Source organism: Propithecus coquereli, unplaced genomic scaffold, assembly GCF_000956105.1.
Source record: "Propithecus coquereli isolate 6110/MARCELLA unplaced genomic scaffold, Pcoq_1.0 Scaffold248, whole genome shotgun sequence".
In the NCBI taxonomy this organism is placed as follows: domain Eukaryota; kingdom Metazoa; phylum Chordata; class Mammalia; order Primates; family Indriidae; genus Propithecus; species Propithecus coquereli.
In genome coordinates, this window is record NW_012148041.1 from 2,130,786 (window position 1) to 2,148,569 (window position 17,784).

The 17,784-nt window shown below is 47.4% G+C and overlaps 1 protein-coding gene across 1 annotated transcript in view; it reads left to right on the forward strand.

Annotated features, from left to right (window-relative positions):
• The window catches only part of BRPF3 (bromodomain and PHD finger containing, 3), a 31,460-nt gene extending 13,956 nt beyond the window's left edge, over positions 1-17,504 (forward strand). The window contains exons 9-13 of the mRNA XM_012646646.1: positions 3,098-3,191; positions 6,531-6,628; positions 9,507-9,604; positions 13,624-13,778; positions 15,122-17,504. Coding sequence (XP_012502100.1) covers positions 3,098-3,191; positions 6,531-6,628; positions 9,507-9,604; positions 13,624-13,778; positions 15,122-15,305 — 629 coding nt within the window. The 3' untranslated portion in view covers positions 15,306-17,504. The remainder of the gene's footprint in view (positions 1-3,097; positions 3,192-6,530; positions 6,629-9,506; positions 9,605-13,623; positions 13,779-15,121) is intronic.
• The last annotated feature ends 280 nt before the right edge of the window (positions 17,505-17,784 follow it).

A 17,784-nucleotide genomic window follows, 5' to 3' on the forward strand; every position in this document is an offset into this window, starting at 1 on the left:
GGAGAAAACCTCAGTAGGGAAAGGGGATAGAGAATGTTGAGGTGGTATTAGGGTGGCCAGGGAGGTCTTCTGAGGAGGTGACATTTGAGTTAAGATCTGAAGGAGCTGAAGGCATGGGCTATTTGTATATCTAGGGGAAGATCATTCTAAAAAGATACACTAGTAAGTGCACAGGCCCTGGAGGTGGGAACATGCCTGCATGTCTGAGGAACAGTGAGGGAATCAGTGTGGCTGCAGCAGAAGCGGGTGGAGGTGGTCCCAGAGGGAGGTAATGGGGGCCGAATCACTGACGAGTTCTTAATACATGTCCCGCATGAGTTGGTTAGCAGACGGGGAGGCGGGTAGTAAGTCAGACTCACTTTTGGCTCTGAAAGAGTTCACAGTCCAGTGGGGAAGTGAAGTGGTCTTCCAAGATGCAGAGAAATCACAGTGCTGAACAGTATGTGGTTATATGTCAGGCGAAAGGTAGCACTGCTAGAGATATCGGGGTATTTGAGCTCAAGGAGTTGGGAGGCTTCCTGAGGAGGCTGGCCCTGAGGGATGAGGGCAGAATGGAAAGGCGTAGATGGGGACGGGCTCGTGCCTGGGTGTGTGGGAATGAGGAGGACGGAGTCTGTGAGGGACAGGTTGAAGAGGGGCTTCCCAGAGCATCTGGAACCAAGACTGTATGTGTGAGGTGGGCATGGACGCGGAGGGCCTTGAATGCCAGGCAGAGTAGTTAGGTCTTAGTGGGACAGGGAAGGCTGGCTTGCTTGGCAGGGAGGAGCTGCTCTTGGCTTTTGCTTCTTGTGTCTGTCATGTCTTTTTATGTGGTGGCTCTAGACTGTATGGCCAGTACTTGCGTTTCTCTGCTTTTTTCTCTTGCTGCCTAACGTTTTGTTTCAACAATACCTTCCCATCCCACCTGGCCCAAGCTTTCCTATGTTAGGACAGTAGGTTGGTATATAGAGACAAGAGCTTGAAGCCTAGAGTTAGGCATCCCTGAATGCAAATCCCCAGACTTCTTCCCAGCTGTGTAACCTGGGGAAAATGAATTAACCTCTCTGAGCCTGTTCCCTTCTAATACAGGGCTTCTGATATTTACCTTACAGGGCTCTCAGCATTGAAAATAGCCTATATAAAGCACTTGGCATATAGCAGTAGGTGGTAGCAGTTATTATTGCCAACCTCTCAGCCGTACCAGGCTTGGCCGTACAGCACTGAGAACAGTGGGCGCTAAAAGTGAAAGATTCTCCTATCAGGAATTAACTCTGGACATCAGGCCCATCGAGCCTGAGAAAGGCAGCTACTTGGGGATTACTGCTAGAATCTGGTCCTTCCCGACCATCTTAGCTGCCTGGCACCCAGGAATACTTCTACACAACCCTAGTTGACTCTCACAAAAACAGGTATTGATCCTTAATAGACGAGGCACCTGAGGCACAGCTGGCTTCAGTGATTTAAATTGAGGTCATGATGTTAGAGGCAGAGCCAGGTCAGAATATAGACATCTTGGCTCAGACACCTGCTCTTACAGGTACAACTTGCCTCAACAGTTCTGGTCAAGGCGGCTTTTACTTACAGCTCTCAAATCAGGCGTCTGGCCCATCTCTGTACCCCTCTTGGCTCAGCTGTCAGAGCTGTAGAACTCTGGAGTGTGGTTAGAAATTGGATAAATAGGCCAGGCATGGTGGCTCACTCCTGCAATCCCAGCACTCTGGGAGGCCGAAACAGGAGGATTGCTTGAGGTCAGGAGTTCGAGACCAGCCTGAGCAAGAGCTGGACCCTGTCTCTACCAAAAATAGAAAAAATTAGCTGAGTGTGGTGGTGCACAGCTGCAGTCCCAGCTACTCGGGAGGCTGAGGCAGGAGGATTGCTTAAGCTCAGGTGTTTGAGGTTGCTGTGAGCTGTGATGATGCCATTGCACCCTACCCTGAGGGATGAATCTCAAAAAAAGAAAGAAAGAAATTGGATAGATAGGAGAGTGGTAGCCTTCACAGCAAGATCATATGCCTGGGCTGACCAGTCTTCATTTGTCTCTGAAGGACTCCTTGCTGTAGACTGACCTCTCATTCATACTAAACAGCATCCTCCATAAGTAAAAAGGTATTATCTGGCTGGGCATGGTAGCTCACAGCTGTAATCCCAGCACTTTGGGAAGCCGAGGTAGAAGGATCACTTGAGGCCAGGATTTTAAGAACAGCCTGGGCTGTGAGACCCTGTCTCCACAAAAAATTTTAAAAATTAGGTGGGTGTGGTGATGAGTGCCTATAGTCCTAGCTACTAAGGAGGCTGAGGTGAGAGAATCTCCTGACCCTAGGGGTTCGAGGCTGCAGTGAGCTATGACCACACCACTGCACTCAAGCCTGAGTGACAGAGTTGAGATCCTGTCTCTAAAAAAGGAAAAAAAGAGAGAGAGAAGGTATTAACCTTCACAAAAAGAGACCAAGAAACCTCAAAGAAGAGGAAAAGGAACCTTCTTCTCAGGGTTCTGACCCCCCATTCCAGGAAGGTCTGGGCTGCTTTAGTTCTGCTGAAGAGAGCCCCCATCCTCAACTCTGACTAGCCCTGCTAGATGTCTCAGGGTGTGGTTGACAAAGAGCCCTTATCCTTCCCCAGCTTCTCCTGACACCATCCCCAAAAAATGAAGGTAGCTGTTGCCAACTGTGTGATGGATAAGGGTGTGTGTGTTTATCTGAAGAGGCAAGGTGGGTGGGCTCCTCGAGAGGCAGAGAAGACTCCCTGATAATTGAGGTCTGAAATTAGAAACAGGTCCAGGGACTTGTGAGCCAGCCAGGGAGGGAAGTCTTAGTATGTCCCTTTGTAGCCAAATGAGAGTAGCAGAGTGATCTGTGTGTGCTGTTTTCCTTAAAGTAAGAGCCAAAGGATGAGAGGGAAAACAGCATCTATTCCTTGCCTCAGCTAACAATGTTTCCCCCTAAACCTTTGTCTTTATCAGGTTCTCTCTACCATGCAAGACTTCTCACAGGAGAAGGAACAGCCATCCTCTCTATTCCCCCTCACTGAGCTCCCCCCGAGGCAGCTGCCTCATGCTGCAGCATGTGTCAGGGGAAAGGGGGCTTCCGTGCTCAGGCTCACTCTTGTGTGTCCTTGGCAGGCATGACCAACGGCTTTGGAAAACACACTGAAAGCGGGTCTGACTCCGAATGTAGTTTGGGTCTCAGTGGTGGACTGGCATTTGAATCTTGCAGGTAAGAACACTTGTCCCCAGAGCTTTGTCAGCCCCTCTGCCCCCTTTTATTCTCTGTTCGGTGAGAGAATGAACCTTCTCCTGCTTATCTCAGTTTCTTCCCTCACCTCTGCTGTTTCCTGAGACCTCTGGTCTGTGATTTTGGGAGCTCCTAGGAAATGAGGTGACCCTGGACTCTCAGGTCTGATCTAAGAGAAGAGGAGTGGTGCTGATGCTTACGGGGTTTGTGGGGCTGAATTTGTGCTCTGGAGGGTGGGGAGAGCTGAATCTCCTGTTGCCCACTGAAATTAACATTTGAGCCAGTGACCCCCTGTCACCCTCACACTGCCCACACGTACTTACATAATCCAGCTTGTTACAGACATGGGTTTGCCCTTTGCCTTTTGGGGCATTGTAGCAATGGCCTCTTTAGAGGTGTGGTGTGGAAATAAGAAACGAACAGGTAGGAAATTTGGAATTACTTTTATTTAGTCAAGGGTCCCAGCTCTTTTACCATCCTTGAGCTGAAAAGGGATGGATTTCTTTTGCCTTAAGGGAGGACTTCTGAGACTAGAATCTCAAAGTTTCTTCCAAATCCAGTTTATTGAGCCACTCCTCTATGTTTTGGGTTCTATAAGACACCAAGGACAGTGGGACTCTTGAAAATGAGAAACCCTCAGTGCCACAGGGGAAAAATGACTTGTCCTTTTGAAGTCTGAAGTTATGGCCCCATCACATGGCTGCTGAATGGATCCTAGATTTGGAGTAGGGAAGGAAAGGTCCCAGGGCACCACCAAAAGACTGCATGTCTGTGCTTGAAGTGCTTCCAAGGCATATTGGGTGTGTGCGCTGTTAGGTACTCATTCTACCTGGGCTGCTGGGCTTCTGGTGGGGCTCTGGAGGCCCCCAGCCACCCCTCAGCCCTGAACTGGTTCCCTGCTGTGATTTCTTTGGGATGTCCCCACAAAACCTCAAAGTTGCCCTAGCTTTCTCCCTCCCTATTGTAGCCTCCAGAGACAAAGGGGAGTAGATGGGGGAAAACACAGTTACCAGGCATAGGGAAGAGACAGATTTCAAAATCTTACAAGATGCTTCTAGCCCGGTTCCAGGTGGGGAGTTCCTGACTCTCTTCAAAGATAAGGTGTGTGGAAGCCCAATTTACTGCGGTTGGGGTAGGAGTGGGGTCATCAAACTGTCTCTGACTGTCTAGCCCTTGACTAAAGGTGGAAGGTGTGTTGGTCTCTCCCTCTGTGAGGGGCACTCTTCCCAGCTATGAGCCACGAGAAGCAAGCCAGCAAGTCTGTGGTTTGCCTTTCTGCAGAATTCCAGTCCGATGCCGTTGATATCTCTAGGGCCCTCGCTCGATGCAGGAACTGTGCCCTTGGAAAGAACTCATCACTAACCCGTCCCCCACGCCTCCTTCCCTACCTGCACCTTGGTTTATCTTTTCTGATGATTTTCTGAACAGACGGGCTGTACCCTCTTTCTAGAGGTCACTCATTCAGCTATTGATAATTGGACACGTACTGTATGCCAGGCACTGTTGTAAGCACTAAAGTTCAGTTCTCATGGAGCTTATTTTCTAGAAGGGGAGATGGATGTTAAACCAGTAAACAAGATAATTATAGATTGGGTTGTCTGCTTAGGCCTGGGTGACTTGGAGAGAGGGCTGAAATGCAGGCCGCGATTGAGTCAGTTGTGCTTGTTTCTATATATCAGGAACACACAGACCTAGTTTTGGTGTTACATCCTATTTTATTGAGCTCATCCTTGTCAGAGCTCATCATTCCATAGTACAACTTTAGTAGTTTGTAATACTCTGAGTAAGACATTAAAATTTACTGCCCCTCATAAGATAATAACTGCAACTGCCATTTATTGAGTACGTGGTATATGCTGTACTGAGTATTTTATGGTTATTCATTCATTAATCCTCACGAAAACACATGGGGGACACAAGTCTCAGAGAGGTTAAATAACTTGTTCAAGGTCATAGAACTAATGAAAAGAGCTGGGTTTTGAACCCAGGTAGTGTGGCTCCAGAGTTCAATCTCTTAACCACTTTGCTGTGCTCTCTTCTGTTGGATTTGATGATGTCTACCCAGACTCATGATGTGAACTTTGAGAGGCTTTCCTAACAAAATTACTAGCACCTTACATTTGTATAAGGCTGCAGAGTCTCTAATCCTGTTGACAGATTTTTATTGGGTGAGTGGGAACTGAATCCTAAAGGTGAACTGGGTATTTTTTGTTTTTTTCCAAACAGGTCCTAATTTTGACTAGCAAGGAAAAACTCCCAACCTAAGTACTGGTTACTAAAGCAATATGATTCTTTAGGTTTTGGTTAAGCAAAGTTTTCTTAGTATAAGGTCATGATAAAGTCAGTTCTGATTGAGTAAAACAGGAGTACCCTACTCTCCAGCCAGTCCTACCCCCGGTTGCTATTATCTCACCATGGGTTTCTTATGCATTTCTACTTTTTTGCAGATTGTTGACCTATCTTTTAAGTACTTTATTAGTTGAAAAAAAGTACATAGCAGTATTATTTTTAAAAGTTTGGATAGAAAAAAGCCCTAGCCACATCATTTTTGCCCAAAGACTCACAATTGTGGTTATACGTTAGAATTACACAGGGAGCTCTTTAAAAATACTGATGCCTGGGTGGGCCTCAGTTATACCATTGCTCTGGTATTGCTATTCTCATTTTCACTTATTACTTTCTAGTCTTTTTCTTTGTCTAATATATGTTTTACCTCTTTGCAGTAGCCATGTTAAAAAAAATTGGTCCACTTTTTAGTTAAAAAAAATTCATTTCTCTCTAAGAAAAGCTTCACACATAAACCATTGTGAGAAGTGGAATTTTTTTTTCCAATTTAAAAATGTCTTTTCTAATTAAGGAAGTGTGACATGTCCATTTTAGAAAATTTAGGAAAGAGGCAGATTTTTGTATCCCAAATATAAATTGGTTTCTGAAGAGGAAGCATTGTGAATCACTGGGTAAAGAATTCTGGGCTGGTGTGAGATGGCCCCTCCTCGTGGCAAGGCTGCTTAGACTCTGGAAGGATTGACAGGTGACGGGGAGAACCTTTCCTTTGGAGGAAGTCTGAGTTCCCTGAGCAGGGGAGCAGGCATCTCCATCCAGGTTCAGTCCTTCCATGTGGATGCAATGGTTCCTCAAAGCCTTGTGGGAACTTTTCAGTCAAAAGTGTGTCATGGGTCAGTGTGAGTTTTTAAGAGAAGCTAGAAACCATCCTTCCCGAAGGGTTTTTACAGCTCCACTCCTGTCACAGATGGGAGAGGGGAGTGGACGTGTTAGTCATTGAAGTTGCTCATTTCACCCCTCTGCCTGCTCTGTATGCAGTGGTATGACGCCCCCCAAACGCAGCCGTGGGAAGCCAGCCCTGTCTCGAGTGCCCTTCCTGGAAGGTGTGAATGGAGACTCTGACTACAGTGGCTCAGGTAGGAGAAAGTGTTCGGGCCGAGCTGGGCTGGGGGCAGGGGCAGGCCTTCTGAGGAGCCAGCTCTTCAGGTTGCTGCACTGCTGGGGCTGAGAACCTGGCAGCCAGTCTCTGAGCTCCCCTGAACCCTCAGGCCTAGGCAGGGAGATGGCCCTCACTCCCAGCTCATTCATGCTCTTTATTTGTTTATTTTTTAAATTCATCTTATACTTGAATAGGTAGTACATGCCCATGGTAATAAAAATTAAAAAGGTACAAAAGGGTATATAATGAAAGCCATCACTCCCCTCCCTTGAACATCCACTGTTAGCAATTTCTTTTATCTTTCCGAGGTAATCCATATATACATATATATACAAACCAAAATTTGTGTGTATATTTAAGAGAGTGAGTAGAGAAGCCTAATATACACATGTTCCTCTAAACCATTCCTTTTTTCCAGTTAATTTATCTTGGAGATCTTTCTGTGCTTCTTATTGGCTGCCTAGTATACCACTGTATAGGAGTGCCATCATGTGCTTAGCCAGCCCTCGAAAGATGGACATTTAGATTGTTTTCACTTACTTGTTATCATAATCAGTGTTGCAGTAAGCAACCTTGTGCATAGATCATTTCATATCCATGGAGAGTATATCTACAGAAGTGGGATTGCTGAAGTGAAGGAAGTGTGCATTTGGAATTTTGATGGATACTGCCTGTCTGCGCTCCTTATCAGTGATGGCCTATATCACTGAATCTCACACATAACCCTGTAGTTTTATGGGTCTTGTCTCCTTGGACCAAGAGAGTAAAGGGAAGGGCAGGGCCAAGAAGAGAGGCTGGGGGTGGTGCTCTGGTGGAGCAGGTATAGAGCAGGCTGTTTTCTGAGCCTGCCAGACAATCCTGTCCAACCCTATAGTAGAGGGATGTGCACTCTCTGGATGCCTTGTCTTCGAAGTTTCCATCTAACACACAGGCTGCAGGGCTTCTCTTCCCCTCTTTCCTTTTCCCAACTGCTTTATTCTCCCTTAGCATCAGTTTCTTTCTCGTGTATGTGTTGACGATGCATGCCTGTGTGTTTCATTACTTTCTGTGACTGTTAAAACCCAGAAGACAGGGCTCATGTTTAGATGAATTTGTACAGCATCCAGCACAAAAACAGGAGTATATTGGCACTCTTTGTGCTTCTAGTGGTGACGTTTTATACTTACTTTAAAAACCACATACTTAATAAAATGATGCCAAAGGAAATTTAAGAAAGAAATTGACCTCCCATAGTTCTATCATCATAACACGATTGTCTTCATTTCTCTGTGTTGCCTTCTGTTTATTTTAGGCACATTTTTAGCAAAATGCTAATCCAAAACACATGCACTTTTTGTATTCTACTTTTTTCAATGTTATGTCATACTTTTTTCATATTGACATATAATCTTTATATATCTCATATTATTGGAACTATGTACCTAAGAATCAATGTATTATAATTTACATAACCATTCTGTTGTTAGACATTTGCGTTGTTTCCAACTTTTAACATTATATGTAATGTAGTGAACCGATATTTTTGTCCAAAATCCTTTGATTCATTTTCAAAGTTATTTTTCCTAGAGTAAATTCCCAAGGAAGGAATTTACTGGAGCAAGTGGTTCGTACTGTTTTTAATGGCTCTTGAGACATCCTGCCAAATTATGTTCCAAAAGGATTGGACTGGTCTGCAGTTTCATCGGCAGCGTATGATTGCAGCAGTTTCCCCTCAGCCTACCTCTTTAGTATTGGAGTTTATCTTTTTATAGTTATTGCTATTGCCTCAATAAGTACAAAACAGTACCTCATTATTATTTTAGTACATTTTTAAAAAACTGTAAGTGAGGGTGGTAATGTTTCTTTAGAAATATAATTTCCTCTCTATTAGATTTGGACTTTTTTCCTCGGTTGAGTGTGGTTACCTCCTCATTACAGTTTATGGATGTGGGGAGGGAAAGAGGTTCCTCTGTGTGTTCAGAAGCATCTGTGGAGCACCCATGCACCTGTGCTAACGCATTGGGCACAGAACAAAGTAAGATGAAGAGATGGGCCTGCCCTGGGGGACACCCAGTATGAGGTTCTGACGGAAGTAGGCATGTGAAGAACTTGCAGACCTGTGTGGCTCTGCTGAGTGCTGTGCATCCAGGTGACCTGGATGGCCAGGTGTGGCCCTGTCAGAAAAGAACTCCTTTAGCAAGTGGTTTTACTAGGATGTCCTTCCCAAGCATCTTTTTGCATGAAGCCTCCATCATGAGGACTCCCCAGTCTTGGAGGCCCAGAGAGCAGAACGTGACATTGCCCGAGCTGATTTATGGCCCTTCTCCCTGAGGCCCTGGGGATGAAGCAGGACATTTTTCCAGGGAAAGCCATCTTAGGTTTCTTGTTCAGAGGTCGGTAAACTATGGCTTGCTGCCTGTTTTTGTATGGCCCCTGAGCCAAGAATACTTTTTACATTATTAAATGATTAAAAAGAAAATCAAAAGAAGAATGGTATTTTATAACATGTGAAAATTACATGAAATTCAAGTTTCAGTATCCAAAAATAAAGTTTTATTGGGACACAGCCATGCTCATTCATTTATAGATTGGCTGCTTTCATGCCACAGTAGTAGAGTTGAGTAGTTGTAACAGAGACCTCGTGGCCCACAAAACCTAAAATGTTTATTTACTATTTGGCTCTTTACAGAACTAGTTTGCTGACCTCTGATCCAGTCTAAGAACTTCTGAGGAAAGGGCAGGGAAAAGGAAGGGTGGAGGGGATGTTGCTGACTAATTCTTGGGCTGCCCCAGTCAACTGGAAGCCATAGGCAAGCCTTCTGGGCATCATTCCAAGTCCCCTTCGGGCACTGTCTCCTCCCCTCCCCCACCCCCAGGCAGAAGCCTCCTGATGCCCTTTGAAGACCGCGGAGACCTGGAGCCCCTGGAGCTGGTGTGGGCCAAGTGCCGAGGCTACCCTTCCTACCCTGCCTTGGTGAGTCTGCCCCAGACGCCACCCTCCTGCCTACACCCTTCCCTGGGCGGTTCTGGCCCCTGCCTTGCCTTGGGGGCTTATCTGATTGGATTAAGCCAGCAGAGTGCGGTGGGAGTCAGGGTGCCTTTAGCTGCAGAAGGGAGGGGGGCTTTTTTTTACCCCGGCCTGAGTGAGTCAACCAGTAAGGCTCCCAGCTTGGGGCACTTAAAAAAGGCTAAAACTATGCAGACTGAGACTAGGGTTCTTAGGGCTTTAATAGCATTTATTTATTTCCTTATGCATAAAAGTAACATGTGCCTATGGTAGAGAGCTTTAAAAGCTATTAATAATGCTTACATGTTTATTAAACATTTGTCATGCTGAGTCATTGAAATACTGAGGGAAGGTATGGTCATTCCATTTTGTGGTAAAGAAAACTGAGGATCTGTTGTTACCCGCGGTCATCCAGCTAATAAGTAACAGGGTTGGAATTCGAGCCCAGGGCTCAAAATGTGTGATGTCAAAGCCTGTGTTCTGAGCCACTGAGTTCAAGATCATCCACAGTCCTGTCTATTCAGGGATAACTTGGTGTATATCCACTCAGCCTTTTTTTTTCAAATTCATAAATATGCATATATGTGAGACCATACTGTTTTTAACCTCCCTTTCACATAGCAGTATACCACGAACATGCATGTCTTACGCCATTAAACATTCTCCATCACCATCACTTGATCGTATTGTCTTCAGTTGTATGCATGTCCCATGTTTTAACCATTCCCTGGCTGGCCATTTAAATTGTTTTGAATTTTTCACTATGATAAACAGTTGGCAATAAACATCATTGTAGCTGTACCTTTGTGCACATCCATGATTATTTCTTTACAGTGAATTCTTAGGATTGCCTTCTTGGGGCAAAGTCTATACAGAATTCTGATACAAGTTGCTGGAAAGTTAGTTTCAGTTTATATTCCCACTAGCGGTAGCTAAAATTTCCATTTCTTCCACAGTAGCAATAGTTAAAAATTCCATTTTTACCACCTTGATTGTTATTTCTTAGAGCTCTTTCTTGGTTGGGGAGGTAATGTCCACCTGGCTCTGGAAGATTCCACTAATACTAAACCTTTGGGGCATGTAAGAATCATCAGGGGTAATTTTTTAAACAATACAGATACTGAATCAGCTCCACCCCAGCACTACCAAATTAGACTCTCTGAGGCCAGACCCAGGCATGAATATTTTTTGAAAGAGTTCCTGGAGGATCTGTAGCCAGGCTTCTTATGTACATACAGGGCTCTTACCCGCATATAGGGAGGGCTCTGGGCTTCTCTCAGTCCTTTCATATCTGACAGCAGCCTCCTAGGATAAAGAGGGCAGGGATTCTGATCCTGTTTGGATGGATAAGGAAACTGTAGCTCAAAGAAGTTATACCATCTGCTGGAGCCACATTGGAACCCATGCTGCCTACCTAATTCCCTCCTTAGCAAAGGCAAGTGCGATCGAGCAGCTGAAGAGCTTGGGCCTGGGACTGCCTTACTTCACAGGGCTCTGCTCTGCCAGTGGTGAAGCTATAGGGCCCCAGCTTAGTCATCAAAGAAGTGGTTAAGCTGTGTAGGTTTGGTTTTTTTCCCAAACCTCAAAATGCAAAAAAGCCAATCTAAAACTAGTCTTTTTTTTTTCAATTATCTTTTTAATCATACATTTTCTCCTATGATTAAACAAATTCAGCCACCACCTGAACACAACCTTTATTTTTATTTTGGTGTATGTTCTCCCAGTCTTTTTCCTATGCATACTTCAATATGTGTTTGCATCCATAGTAAATATACAATTTTTAATCTTTTGGGGGGCTCTTTTAAACAAATGTTTTTGCCTTTGTTTTTATAAAATTAATGTACCACATTATAAGAGTTTTGGAAAAATAGAGAAACCCTCATCATTCTAACATGTCGACTCCAAGTATTTTCTATCCTTCTTTCTGTTTATTCACATATTACTGTTGTAATAATAGTGTATGTACACATTAATTTTTTTTTTTTTTTTTGAGACAGAGTCTCACTCTGTTGCCCGGGCTAGAGTGCTGTGGCATCAGCGTAGCTCACAGCAGCCTCACACTCCTGGGCTCAAGCGATCCTCCTGCCTCAGCCTCCCGAGTAGCTGGGACTACAGGCATGCACCACCATGCCTGGCTAATTTATATATATATATTTTTAGTTGTCCAGCTAATTTCTTTCTATTTTTAGTAGAGACGGGGTCTCTCTCTTGCTCAGGCTGGTCTTGAACTCCTGAGCTCAAACGATCCTCCCACCTCGGCCTCCTAGAGTGCTAGGATTACAGGCGTGAGCCACCGCGCCTGGCCCAGCCTGGCCCACATTAATTATTAATAGATAATATGTTAGATTTTATCACAAGCTTTATTGCCATGTTGTTTTACATCTGCAGAGCATTCATTGAGTGAATGGACCATTATTTATTATTTTGGGACACAAAAGCTCTCCTCAAATGGCAGACTTACCCACCTTGCTTTTGCCTCAGGGGGAAATTGTTCACAATCCACCCTCTGCAAGCACCCTGGGTTCCAAGGCAGGAACCAGCATGCCTTACTCAGGAGGAAACAGAGTAGCGCACTGTTTCATGTGGTAATCAAGGAAGCGTAGAAGGGATTGCGTGGTGGTTCTCATTAGGACCTTTAGCTTCAGTCACAGGAGGGACAGACAAGCTGGGAGATAGAGTTTTGATCAAATTATACACCTGGCGAGGTGGGGTAGAGGGGGTTCATCCTTAGAGTAAACTCCTAACCAGAACACCTGCTTATCTTGAAAGGGATGTTGGCAGAAACCCAAAGGTAAATAATGAGAGCAGTTTATTATGAAGAGCCCGCTGGGACAGGGTATAGGAATTAGGATTGCTCTGTCTCTGGAGAAGGCTGCTTCCTCAGTAAGTTTCCAAGTCTGTCTGGCCTGTGTGCACAGCAATGCTAGCAACTGCCCTGGAAGCAGGAGCTGTGTAGGAGGCAGTGGGTAGCAGAGCCCCAAGCCTTGTCCATGCATCTGGTTTTAGTCCCAGCATGGCTTCAAGCAGCTACATCCTTCCATGTTTGGTGTTTTTCTGTGTCTGCTAATGCCTGTCAGCAGACTTCTCAGCATCAGCAAAGGATTGAAATGAGATGATGTGTGAATAATTAGGAGCTTTAGAAACTTTGAAAGTACTGCACAGACCTGGAGAGTTATTGTTGTGTTGGTGCTGCCAGGCATTTTGCTGAGCACCTGCTCTGAGCTAGGCAGGGTAGGGCTGGATGCCAGAAACAAACCTGAACAAGACAGGCCTAGCCTTGCCCTGTGGAGCTTGCCGCCTCAAGGATTATGCTTTCTGTGGCCCTTGTTTCCAACCACATCATTCCCCCTTCTCCACTGACCCTCCAAGCTCAGTTTTCTAGCTATACACGGCCTCCTCTCTGATCTTACCATGGAGTGTCAAAAATGTATCTGGTCCACACGCCAGGAAGGATTGTAGTCAGACAGGATGATGGTGGGTAACCAGGAGCCCTGTTAGATAGAACCCAAGGGACAGCCCTCCTGCTGAGACAGCACTGCCTTCATAGCCATGGTGCCTAGGGAAATTGACAGGAAAAACATGGCCTCCACTCTTCTCTCCTAAGGAACACTGGGAGGAAGGGGTTTGCCTATCTGGCCTGGATGTCAAAGATATCCCACTCAGGCCTGACACTCCCCACATGGGCTTCTCACTGCTTTTTCAGCTCTGGGGCCTGATAGTTCATGGAGCAAGTTCCCTCTTCAGAAGGACTGGTTGGGCAGGGCCAGAAGATTAGGACAATGAACTGGGGAAACAGAGTCAAGATTTCCATTTTGGGTTGCTGGGGGTCACGGAAGAGGTCAGCCCCTCCATCACTTGGTTGTGAGCAAGGCCGAGCCTCTGCATGACTTTGGTATGGGGTGCTTCAGCAGTTGGTCCTGCGGCAGGCGGCCCAGCTCACCCTGTCCTCCCCCACTTAGTGCCGGGGTCTTTCATTCTGCCTCCAGATCATCGACCCCAAGATGCCCCGGGAGGGCCTCTTGCACAATGGCGTTCCCATCCCTGTCCCCCCGGTGGACGTGCTGAAGCTGGGAGAGCAGAAACAGGCAGAGGCTGGAGAGAAGCTCTTCCTTGTCCTCTTCTTTGACAACAAGCGTACCTGGTGAGTGGGTGCTGCTGATGGTGAGTGGGTGCCCACCCCAGGGTGCTGCTGCCGGGGTGGGAGAGGCATGCTGAGAGGCTGTGCCAGTGCTGTGCTCATGAGGCACAGAGGGGCCATGAACTCAGTTACCCTGGGCTCCACCCGTGAAGGGGAGGCATGACGTGCCAGCAGCTGGCCTGCACTTGCCATGTTAATAGTAACTGAGGGCTGTTGCAGATCACATTCCCTGGGAAACACTCTGAGATGGAGATTTGTATCGGGAGGCTTACTGGGGAGAGCTGTGGGGGTGAAGGGTGCAGCATTGGGCAGGGGAGAAAGTTAAACTGCAGTGCATTTGCAGCAGAGGCCTCAGTTCATTCTCTGGGGAGATGTGGAGCTGGGTGGCTTGAAGACATGTCGGGAATTGGGGCTGTGCCTTTGTACCCCTAGCCAACTAGTCATTGAATGCCACTGCCCCTGGGGAGGGCTGTGACCTTGGGCCAGGCAGCTTCCTTGGTGTAGGGTGATTCCTCGAGAGGGGCTCAGCTGAGAGCCTGTTGGCTGCCGACACTCCAGTAGCTGTGGGGAAGCCTGTCTCAGTCCTGCGGGCGGTTCTGGCTTTACGACACCTTAAGGTTTCTCTTAGCACCAGCAGGTGAGTGCTTTCACCTCTGTTTCTATATAGAAAGAGGAAGTAGAACTAGCTGGTAAAAATAATGATAATAATAGCTGCCATTTGTTGAGTGCTTACTCCACATACTTATGTCAATGGCTTTACATATATGATCTCATCTAATGCTGTTTAAACTTTCATTAATCCCCTCACAATCCATTTTGCAGGTGAGGAAGCTGAGGCTCAGAAAGCCAAGACCCTATCGCCAGAACTGGGATACAAACCGAGATCTGGCTCTGGAGGCTATGCTCTTAGCCACATGTTAGATTCACCTGGGGAGCTTTAGAAACACACAAGGTGCAGGCCCCACCAGAGATCAGTTCACCAATTCCTGACATCAGCTCTGCTTCCAAGCCATAGCTCCCTAATTGCCCAAGGCAACTCGAGGCTCAGAGCCCTCCCAGGTGGCTCGGTTGGTCCCAGAGGGCAGCAGATGGGCTTCTCTTGGCTGAGGGGCCCTGACAACCCTCCAAGCCAAGTGAGAGTCCAGGGAAGGACCTAGCTGCAGAGGTCACATTCCGTTCCTCCAGCCCTGCACACCCTGCTTGCTGCCCTGACCTGCCAGGTTCTGTGTTGCCTCATGCATGGGGTGTCCCCTCCCCCTGGCCTCGCTGGTCCTAGGGAAGTGAGCCCAGAGGAGTCCCCTGTGGGACCTACCATGGCCCAGCCTCTTACTGTGCTTGCATTTCAGGCAGTGGCTTCCGAGGGACAAAGTCCTGCCCCTGGGTGTGGAAGACACCGTGGACAAGCTCAAGATGCTGGAAGGCCGCAAGACCAGCATCCGCAAGTCAGTGCAGGTGGCCTACGACCGTGCGATGATCCACCTGAGCCGAGTCCGGGGGCCCCACTCCTTTGTCACTTCTAGCTACCTGTGAGGGTGAGGCCCGGCCTATGTCTACTTGCCCTGCCTCCATCCCATGGGGCACAGAGAAGCCTCTTCTGCCCCAGCCAGATGTGTGGCCGGTAGCTTCCCCTTCTCATGGCAGGCCAGGGACTGGGCTGTGTCCCCACTAAGGGCAAGGTCCCAGTTGTGACCAATTGCATGGTTCCCCCGGAGGGCCTGCTGTGTGCCAAAAACTCCCCACCCAGGGTCCCTCAGGGGATATTCCACTGAAGAACCAGTTAGAAATAGAAACAGCTACGGGGCTTGGGCCTAACCAAGGAGATGGATGCGGCCCAGAAGGCAAGTCCTGGGCTCCTTCTTGAAGGGCCGTCTGGCCCCCTTCATCCCACTCCCACTAACTACACCTCAGGGCGGGTGAGGTTCTGACACTGATCCCAGAGATGCTGTGGATACGCCAGGGTCCCGAGGGGAATCTCCTCAAGCTCACCCTCTCTCCCCCTCGTCACCCATTCTCACACCTCTTCCTTGTCCCACCTTCGGCACCCATGCCCAGTCTAGCTTTCTCTTTCCCACGTTCCTTTTCTTACTTTTTCTCTTGTGCCAAACTGACAGAAACCATCACCAAACTGGTCTTTTTCTTTAATGTCTCATTCTCCTTGAGGCCAGCTGCTATGCCAGGTGGGTGTCTCCGCCAGGCTCCTCAGGGCCCAGACAGAGGCCAGCCCACCACACGGCGACCCCTCTCCCAGGACACCCCCCACACACCTTTTCACTTCTGCTGCCAACACAGCTGAGGCCCGGCTTTGTGAATACGCCCCCTGGATTGAGGCAGGGCCCCTCCTGCCCTCTCGCTGTGTAGCCACGAGGCGGGCCGAGGCTGGGGGGTGGGCTTCGAATCAGACCAGGCTGGCTGTGGGAGTGTCCATCTGTCCACCTGGATGTTGAGGGTGGTTGGGGTGGAGCCGTGCCCTTCAGCTGGGTCTGCCTCCTTCCCCCTCCTATCCTCTCCTCGTGGGCTTGTCTGCACCTGCAGTCTGCAGTCTCTCTCTCTACCACCTGTGTGGCACCTGCTGCCACGCATCTCCCTGGCCTGTGCTCTGTCCTGCCCCGCCTCTGCTGCTCCCACTTCCCCACTCCAGGGAATGCAGCAATTTTATTGCAAATCCTCCGTCTCCTTCCCTCTTTCTCCTTAACCCCTCCCCACCTTCATCTTCACCTTCACAAAAATGGAAGGGAAAAAAACTGTGAATGGGGAATGCTGACTGACAAACCAACACAGCTTTCAGAGGCTTCAATGTCTGTTCTCTAGACGTTTCTTTTCACCTCCTAAGCACCAAAGTCGCAGGGCCAGGTTGCAGGCCACTGATTGCCATGTTGATTTTTAACCTGATGTTCTTTTTAATTGTTTCAAATTTTTCGTAGGGGAGTTTTGGACAAAACAAAGTCACTGGGGAGATCACTGCCATTTTTACACACTCAACTTTTTAAAACTACAACCAACTAACCACCACAACTTCTTATACATTTGGGACACGAGCCAGAGTTTAAAAGGGAACCAACAAACACTATAACATAAAGGATGGGGTTTTGGATTTTGTACAACAATAAAAACACAATACAGCATATGGCTAGAGAAGGACACAGTGTACATAATTGTAAGATACTGTTCTAAATTATTCAGACCTATAGTTTCCATTATTGGAGCCCTCCATTGTGTGGCCACACGGTGTGGTTTATTTAAAGGAGCCGATGCTTCCCTCTCCCCAGGTAGTTGGTCAGCTGTGGACTCTGTGAGCTTTGTCTAAACCTGTGTCGTAAGATCTTGAGGCTTTCTCCCTCTCTTTCTATGTCTACCTAGCTCTTTCTCCCCCTGCCCAACACTTTCTCTTCTTAATCTCTCTCCTCATTTTTCGATCTCTTTGAATCTTTCAGTCTCTCTCTGAGTCTCATTTTTTACAATGCTCTTTTAGAACGGGAAATGGCTCAGATCCTGCTGTGGCATGGGGCCTGCGTGTCTCTGTCGCGTCTGCTGTGAAGCACATGATGCTCTATTTATTGTAGAAAGTGACTTTATTTGCTTTCTAGAATCGTTTATAACAGATGGTATAAGAGAGGTAATAAACAGAGAAAAATCTATGCTTGTAAAGAATACAAAAGTTAATTTTACCTACTATAATATGACTGTCTGAAACTTATTTTCTCTCTGAGAAATAAATGTTCTAATGGGCAGCTGCTGTGCTGTTTGGTGTAATCCGCAGGGGCCGCCTCTCCCCTCCTCATTCCCACAGCCCACCTCCTCCTCCTCGAAAGGCCGAGGGCCGTTGAGAATGGGGTTGCCTGGCTGCTGCACACTGCCAGCGGGAGAGGGCTCTGCCAGTTTGTCTCTTGGACCTCTGGGGGAGGGGGGGCAAAGGTGGGCTCTGTTTTTGCTTCCCTCCCAGCTGGCGCTGCCGCCTCTTGAGGCTGTAGAAGGTCCAGCCTGCCCTCCCGTGCCTCACCTTCCCTGTGGC